Source organism: Penaeus japonicus, unplaced genomic scaffold (genome assembly GCF_977035675.1).
Source record: "Penaeus japonicus unplaced genomic scaffold, GWHDUDI00000001_assembly GWHDUDI00000020, whole genome shotgun sequence".
In the NCBI taxonomy this organism is placed as follows: domain Eukaryota; kingdom Metazoa; phylum Arthropoda; class Malacostraca; order Decapoda; family Penaeidae; genus Penaeus; species Penaeus japonicus.
This window is the reverse complement of record NW_028234422.1, coordinates 41580369-41590368: the sequence shown is the minus strand read 5'-3', so window position 1 is coordinate 41590368 and position 10000 is coordinate 41580369. Positions and strand designations below refer to the sequence as shown.

General features: G+C 32.9%; 1 protein-coding gene across 1 annotated transcript in view; it reads left to right on the top strand.

The window, feature by feature from the left end:
• Positions 1-6198, top strand: part of LOC147469713 (ionotropic receptor 21a-like) — a 9575-nt gene extending 3377 nt beyond the window's left edge. Inside the window, exons 4-10 of the mRNA XM_086547895.1 lie at positions 1-5; positions 361-550; positions 3588-3824; positions 4037-4296; positions 4647-4784; positions 5292-5478; positions 5679-6198. The exon at positions 1-5 is cut by the window's left edge and continues 118 nt beyond it. Of these exons, the coding sequence (XP_086404021.1) occupies positions 1-5; positions 361-550; positions 3588-3824; positions 4037-4296; positions 4647-4784; positions 5292-5478; positions 5679-5945 (1284 nt within the window). The 3' untranslated portion in view covers positions 5946-6198. The remainder of the gene's footprint in view (positions 6-360; positions 551-3587; positions 3825-4036; positions 4297-4646; positions 4785-5291; positions 5479-5678) is intronic.
• Positions 6199-10000: the final 3802 nt, after the last annotated feature.

Here is a 10000-nt window from a genome sequence, read left to right as displayed (position 1 = left end):
TCAAAGTATGTGCAGCTGGTATACTAAATGAAAAAGGCACACATTTCAGAAGGGAAAAAGAGTAAATGAAATGCAAGCTAGCAGCTAGAAAACCAAATCCCTTTCAGGGCCGCTTGTTATCATTTAAATATATGTTCACTTCTTACAGAATCAGTCTTAGTCTAGACAAAGTAAGTCCAAGCAGGTATCTAGAAAACAAAAACCCTTACAGTCAGGGTTCTCAAATATATATATATATATATATATATATATATATATATATATATATATATATATATATATATATATATATAAATGCTTTCATGGATAAATATAACCCTGAATCTACCGAAAGCCTTTAGGAACTCGATCTCCTTTCAGCTTCTACGGGTCACTCGTTAACGTCACCGGGCTGCCTTACCCTCCTTACTGGGACGTGGTGGGGGAGGAGGAGGCTCCCGACGGCACCAGACGCGAGGTCTACACCGGGACAGACTACAGGCTCCTTCAGACTGTGGCTGAGACGCTTAACTTCACCTTCCAGGTCATCCCTACGGCCGGCTGGGATGAGGTACTGCTCAATTTCAGGGGAAATCATTCCTTGACCTTCTGTCTTTGTGTCTGTCTGCATGTCTACACACATAAAAATATATACATACAGTATTTATATATTGTATATATATATATATATATATATATATATATATATATATATATATATGTAAGTATGTATGTATATATACGAAATATATGTATTTACTTTTAACTATACTATATATATATAATATAGATTATATATAAAATATATATTATTAATATAACTATATATCATTTATATATATATATAGAACACACACACATATATAACAACACATTTTTTACACACCAAAATTTTTAATGTACATACACACAAACACATCACACGTCACACACACACATCAATAGATATAAATATATATATATTGATATATATATATATATACAGACACTATATAGAATAGGTATATAAAAGTTTTTTTTTATCATATCTAGTTAATATACATAGCAATTACATACATATAGATATATATATATATATATGATAATATATATATATATATACTATATAATATACATATATATGTAGATTATTAGTTATTTTTAAATCTATCTATATATCTATTCCTAACGAGAGTAATTATAGATAGCATATATAATTTATACAGATAATGTATATACAAACATGTATATATTAAATATACATATAGATATTACATATCTATAGTGTATATAGTATAATTTATATATATATATATAGTTATGATATATATATATATAAGTATATATATAATATATACATATGCATATATACAACATACTACATATGTTTATATGTATAAGATATGTATATATATATATATATATATTATAATTTATAATATATATATATATATATATAAATATATAATAGATACATAAATATAGTACATATACATACATATATGCATATAGTATATATGTATATATATGTATATATACATATAAATGTACATATATATATACCAAAATATATATAATATACATATATATATATATATAGATATATAATATATATATATAATATACATACAACACACACAATCTAGCACATACACACACAGCACACACATATATCATATATTATAGTATATATAATATATATATTATTAGTATATATTATATATACATAGTATATATACGTTGATATGTATATACATACACATATAATTGTAACCCGGACATACAAACATATGTAATATATGGTATATATATATAATATATATATATATATATATATACATGGTACATACAAATATATATATATATATATATATATTATATATTTAATATATATATATATAAAGCTATAGTATATATACATATATATGTAATACATATATATATAAATATATATATATATATATATATATATATATATATATATGTACAAATGATAGATATATATACATATATACAAAAACACCCATAAGCATACATTACACAACACCATACTCTCTCACACACACACACACAAACACTCACACACACACTCACACCCACACACACACACACAAACACACACACATACATATAATATATATATATATATTATATATATATATATGGTACACACATATATATATATATTATCGATATATATATATATGAATAATAAATATATATATATATATATATACATATATGTATATATATATATGTATATAATATATATGTATATATACATATATATATGTATATAACATATACATATATGTCAATCAACACAATATATATATAATATAAATTATAATATATATATATATAAATATACATACATAAATATACATTAATGAATATAATGCTATATATATATAAAAAATATATATATATATATATATATTATATATCTATAAATTATATATATATTAATATATCCATATATGTACATCGATGAATATTAAATAGATATATATATATATATATATATATACATATATTCATAATATATAATATATATATATTATTTATATATAGGTATTATGTATATATATGTATATATATATATATATATAAATATATATATATATTATATATATACTAATTTATCTAAATATTTATCTATCATCTCATATATCCTATCATCATCCTATCTATCTATCTATATGATATATAATATATATATATAAAATAGATATCTGTATACCTAATTATATCTATCTATCTGATAGCTATATCGATATATATATATATGCATATAGATATACATACATACATATGTGTATATGATACATACACACACAATATATATAATCTATATACATATATATACATATATATATATATATATATATATATAATATGACAAAATATATGTAATATGTCTATATATATACAAAAAACATTATCTAAACAGAAACTAATTTATAGATATAGGCAATATATATATATATATATATATATATATATATATATATATATATATATATATATATATATAGTTATATATAGATGTGTGTGTGTGAGTTGTGTGTGTGTGTGTGTGTGTATACATATACATATATATATGTATATATATATACATATATATTTTATATATATATATACATATATATATACATATAGATATAAATATATATATATATATATATATATATATATATATATATATATATATATACATATATATACACAGTAAATATGTGTTTATGGGGTCTCGGTGGCCGACTGGTTAGATCATCGGACTGTGAAATGACGAGGATCTGAGTTCGAGCGTTCGGATCCCGGCTGGTGAGTTGTCACCTTGGGCAAGGAACTTTACCTCGATTGCCTAATGGTGTATACACAATATGTACTATGTATACCCCTACCAAGATACAATTAGAGCCAGTAGGTGGGGTACGCAAAACAACAGAAGTTGAAATGGAACGTTAGCTGCCAAAACCTGTACGTGACAAGGCTCTGCAAAGCTGTTTTATGTATGTGTCACACGCACACACATATTCAAATATATGTGTGTGTGTCTGCGTAATTCCCACATCACCAAAAGGTCTCTCCTGCAGCAACTACTGACCTGATTTCATCCTCCCCAGGTAGTCTACCAAGTGGAGATACGGAATGCCCTTCTAGCCGGCGTCTTTCACATTCTCCTGCCCCAGAGGATGGAACACTTCGACTACACCTACGCGTACGAGTACTCCTTCTTCGCCTTCAGTCTGACCAAGCCGAAACTGAGACCGAAGTGGCAAAGCCTGTATTACCCGCTTGCCAATGAGGTTTGGGTCACCATTGTAGTGACGCTCTTCTTAACTCTGGCAGTTATGTTATTGGTAAAGTGTGCTCTAGTATTATTGATGTGTTTATTTCAATATGATGGTGGTTATTGGTGTGATGAGGGATATTCAGTTGTATGTAGTGTTTCTTGTTTGAGAAAATAAAACGTATCAATAGATCGGTTGCGTATTTGATACCACAGTGAAAACGTTAAAGGCATGAATAGAATCATATGTCTAGAATCTATTCCTTTCCTTACCCTGCCCAGGTGAGGCGCTTCCGCCCAGAGAGTTCCCATCACGCCGAAGCAGGGGCCGTCACGATGGAAGTCCTGGGCACGCTCCTCGGCCAAAACTTCTACAAGTGGCTCCCGAAATCCACACTCAGTCGCATCCTCGTGGCGGCGTGGCTGGTCTTCGCCTTCATCCTAGGGACGGCCTATCGCGGGAACCTCACCGCCGCCCTCACGCTGCCCACCTACCCGCCCAGACCCGAGACCATCGAGCAGCTTGTTGACACGGTTGACTTGTTGGTTTATATGTGCTCTTGTAGTATTCCTCTTCTAAGCGATATAAAAAAATGCGTAAATCGTGATAATGGTGAATGTAGAAAGGACACAAACTGTAAGACTTCAAATTCTTTTAATTTCTTGTTTCATGTGGTATAACATGCGCGTAAATTACGAATTTGGACTTTCAGATAAAATTCACCCTAGGCAAGTCTTTTCCATATCCTAGCTTTATTTTCCCATATTCCTTGCAGTGTAGTAAACACCTTAACAAGACAAGTTTACTAGAATATCAAAGGAAAACGGGATAGGAATCTAATGTTTTACCTTTGTTCCCACGGTCTGACCTTGCACGCTCTTCAACACCAAGAGTGACGATGCCCCCCTATGGAGTTGCGTTTCGAAACTTCTTCAGAGATTCCGACTCGAAGGTTTTCCAGACCCTCGCAGACTGCATGGAAATCGGGCCGTCGATCCTCGAGGGGCTGACCAGGGCCACCGGAGCGAAGTGAGTCAGGGAGATCATGTGGAAGCCCTAATGTTTGACTGTTACTCGTACATACGAGCTTACATACATATGTGTGTACGTAAAACACACACACACACACATACATACACATACACATACACACACACACGTACACCCCCCCCCCCCACACACACGTACACACACACACCCACACCCACACATATATACATATATATATATATATATATATATATATATATATATATATATATATATATATATACATATACATATATATATATATACATATATATACATACATATATATATATATATATATATATATATATATATATGTATATATATGTGTGTGTGTGTGTGTGTGTATGTATATCTATCTATCTATCTATCTATCTATTTTTTTTCTTTTTGATGAGCATTTGTTATAGGCCTACTGATAACCATAACTGCAACATTTTCTAAGTTTAAGTAAAGTGACAACATCTTCTAGTATAGTCTACTAGTTATTCCCTTTCCCTCTCACAGCGAGGCGTTCATGGCAACCCGGCGAAATTTGGCACACAAAATCAGCGATCAATTCACGCGCATAGATGGCAGCACCAAGCTCTACATCGGCCGAGAGAACGTCTTCCCGGGGCTCTCGGGCTGGCCGGTGCCTCACGACGCGCCCTACAAGCACGAACTGGACTGGATTATCATGGCTGTGATCGAGGTAGGACAGGTGGCACATGCTCTACTGTTGCTTTGTTGATATACTTTGTATATTTTTCAATTCAATATATCGTGAATTAGAAATGCGAAGTAGAGAGAGACTAAACCTGTGAACAATACATCGTAACGTTGAGAGTTTGACTAGACTCTCCACTCGTCACTGTGCTTGTATTCACGCCCATACCCTTTTCTTAACCCCAGGGCGGCTTGTACGAAAGGTGGAGCGACGAAGAGACCGCCAGGACGCAGAAGGAGAGTCGCCAGAGACAGAAGGAGCGCCTGAAGGAAGAACAGGAGCGAGATCAAGACGTGGCTGAAGCAGAGGAAGTGGAAGCAGAAGGAACGCTGAGGCCCCTGACTCTGACGCACATGCAAGGGCCGCTCTTTCTGCTTCTGCTTGGAGTGGCTGCCGGAGCTTTCGCCTTTGTGGCTGAAGCGGCTGTCGCTCGATGTCAGTTCTTGGACTGAGATTCCTGTGTCTTTAGAGTGAAGGGAAAAGTAATGCTGAAAGGAGGAATGTATGAGTGTTGTGTTGGATATATAATGAAATCATGAGATCATAATTTCCGATGATTGAACAAGTCAAGAAATGAATTAATGCAGAGGAGTAAAATAGAATAGTTAGGAAGGAAGACACTCACGGTTAGATGCCTCTGAGAGTCTAATGGCATATGTACATTTAGTGAAGAAGAATGTTAATAAAGGCATTCATGTAGACGCGTTTTCATCATTAGGACACTCGTGAAGTCCTCCACAGAGGAATGATCTAGAGATGCATAACACTACGAAGGAATGCTAGAAGGATAAAAATAAAATAAAAAATAAAAATCGAGCACATAACTAATTCTAAGGAAAAAATTCCGACGGAACTCGAGTAAAAGGATCGAGTGAATGCACTCGTTGCTCTGGTTTCAAGAAATCACTAAGACACAACCTTGGGTGCAAGATGAGATATTGATAATTATTACAGTAACCATGTTAAGTATAATGACACTAATACGATGACCATACTTTTTCAATATGAGTTTATATAAACACTCTGAACTGTAAACAAAGATCCGAAGATGACACGCACACACACACACGTACGCACGTACGGAATCACTTACAAACACACACACACACATGTACATATATGCATGCATGCAGATATGCCTCCAGCGAAATAGAAGTAGAAATTTCTCTGTGTATACGCATGTGTGTTGTCAACACTACTATGTCTGTATGTGTGTGTGGTACTGCTTTATCTCGAATACATTGGATCTATCAAAAGGATATCGCCAGAAAATCGAAAGTAATCGACTTGCTCAGATGTGCCTTCGTCTTCTTTCACTGGCCATTGGTGATCCTGCTGAACCTCCTGAGTCAGAGCGCATGCTCGGGCGTGAGCGCCAATCACCTGCAAGAAAGACCCTTCCTCACGCAAATAAATGGCTGTCACTGGTCCATGTGGTAACCATTTCTTGGCACATCGTGACGGTGAACACTTCCGTGAGAGTTAGTCGCTCTTATTTGCTCCTCTGTGATCGGTCGTTCGACTTACGAGGTGAGATTCTATCCTAACCATATGTTTGTTGATTGGAATCTACTTACAAATTAAGGAAAAGAAGAGAAGCCCAGCAGGAGCTGTGTGGTTATATACTGAAATCTTACTGTATGGTTGAGAAAGAATATACGTTTGCAAAATTAAGGCAAATTATTCGACTCAAGAGTTGCTATTGAACGTAGCATGCTTTCGCACGGGCTTTGCTGACGGTTGCTTGTCTTCCGTTATCCACAACATAGAGGAAATGAAGTTCTTTAGTTGAACATAAGACGGTTTGGCATGTTCCCTTTGCATCACAAGGGAATGCACATCATGATATGCAATAGTCATTCCTCTAAAATGAACATCAAGCTTTCTCTTCATGTGATGTGGATTTTGCATCGTTCTGTCTAGTTCAGCTATGTTTAGTATAATAAGATAGTATTTGTTCTAGACTCAGTCACGTGCGCTGGCTAATTACCCACAGAAAGATAGTACTTTCACCGTCGCAAAGTTTTAAAACAAGTTGCAGCTGGTAGGGGAGGTTGCAAAATGTGGTCGGGGGGTATATGGTAAAGGTGTGCAGTGTTTGGGTTGTTAAGGAGTTGTATGTTAATTGTGTGGTATATGTGTTGGTTTGTGGTCGTATAGTTGGAGAATGGTTATTTGATTTAGGATTTGGGTGGGGTGATGTTGGATGGTTTTGATAATTGTCTTGTGATTTAGGTGGAATAGGTGTTGTGGTGGTAGGTTGGGGTGTTGGGTGGGGGTTAGTGGTAGTGGTTTTGTGGTGGTTTGGGAGGGTTGTTTTTTGGTAGGTGGTGTGATTGGGGTTTTTTGTTTGTTGTGGTTTTGGTCGGATGTGGTTGTTTGAGTGTTGTCGATTTAATATTATATTTTTTTGGTGTAGTGTTTGTGAGGTTGGTGGTATTAGGTGGCCGTGCGACCCGGCACATTCAATTGTATGATGTAATAATGGTGAGTGAGATAAGGCAGTTGTGATCGTGACAACCGCTACAATGATGATCATAATGATGATAGAAAGGATATGTAGTGGTAGTAATAATGAAAATTATAATTTGTAACAATGAAGGGGATAACTGATTTTAGTGATGATGAATATAATCTGATGACAATATTACTGATTGTGATTGTTATAATGCATTTTCTTAACTTTCATTATCAGTGATATGCACTGACTTTAACATGACGGAAGAAATGAGAGTTGCTGTAGTCATGTGTTTCTAAACTGCCTGTCTGTCTGCCTGGCTGTCGCTCTGTACATCCCTCTCTCTCTTTTTTTTCTTTCTCTCTCTCCGTCTCTCTCTCTTTGTGTATATACATACACACACACACACCCCACCACAAATCACACACACACAAACAACCCCCCCAAAACCCCCACACACACACAACACACACACCCACACACAAAAACACACCCCATATATATTATATAAAATATTTTATAATATATAAAAAATAAATATATATAACATAAACACACACAAATATACATATAAATATATATTATATAATATATTTTATATATTTTATATATATATTTATATAATATAAAAATAAAATAATAAAACATACACACACCCACACCCACACACACAAACACACACACACACAACCACACAAACACACAACTAATATATATAAAAAATATATATAAAATATATATAAAAAAATATATATAAAATATATATATAGATATATAATAATATATAATAAAAATAAATAAAATATATTTTATAAAAAAATATATATAAAATATATATAGATTAATAAATATAAAATAAATAAAATATATATAATAAATATATATAAATAAATTTTTATATAATAAAATAATATACACATAAAAAACACACACACACCCACACAACACACAACCCCACACACATATATACAATATATAAAATATATATATATATAAATATATAAATAAATATATATTATATAAATATAAAATTTTATATATATATATATATGTATATATATATGTATATATATTATATATATGTATATATAAAATAAAATATATAATTTTTAAAAATATATATATAATCTATATAAATATCAAAAATATATATTGCTTTCAGTATATATTTTATATAATATGCATATAAAATTATATATTTTTATATATATATATATAATTTTATATATATATTTAAATATAAAATATATATTTAAAATATAATAAACAATATATATAAATATATTATATATTTATATATATATATATAACTATAAATTATATATATATGTATATATATATGCATAATATATATATATATATATTATATATATATATATATATATATATATATATACATATACATACATGTATTATATGTAAATATATATATATATATAAATATATTATATATATATTTTACACATATATATATATATATATATGTGTGTGTGTGTGTGTGTGTGTGTGTGTGTGTGTGTGTGTGTGTGTGTGTGTGTGTATGCGTGTGCGTGTGTGCACTCATGGGGCATGCAACCACGAGAGCCAAGACCCCGAGCCCTCTGACCTCGCCCTCCCGTGCCCGACAGACGACCCAGCATGATCCACCGGAGGTCGACGGTGCCAGAGGAGCGCGCTCGCTTCGTGTGGCTCTGGATGTGCGGCATGTCAGCCCGCGACATTGCCCTGGGCACCGGCGCCAGCGTGACCACAGTGTACAGATGGGTGCGGCGCTGGCAGATGGAGGGCACATTAAGCAGCTTTAAAAGCCCCGGTCGACCTCGCGTGACCTCGGAGGAGGAGGACTTGGCTATCGTCTACGCTGTGTTGACCAACCCGCGAGTCACCGCATTGGAACTGGCGATGAACCTTAGGCTTCGTTGCAACCTCAGGACCGTCCAGCGGCGACTGAGCAACAGCAGAATGCATTGCACACATCCTCGACTCAGACAATATGCTTTGCAAGGAAATAAACTGGATAGCTTATCTGACGGATATTGAGTGTATTCA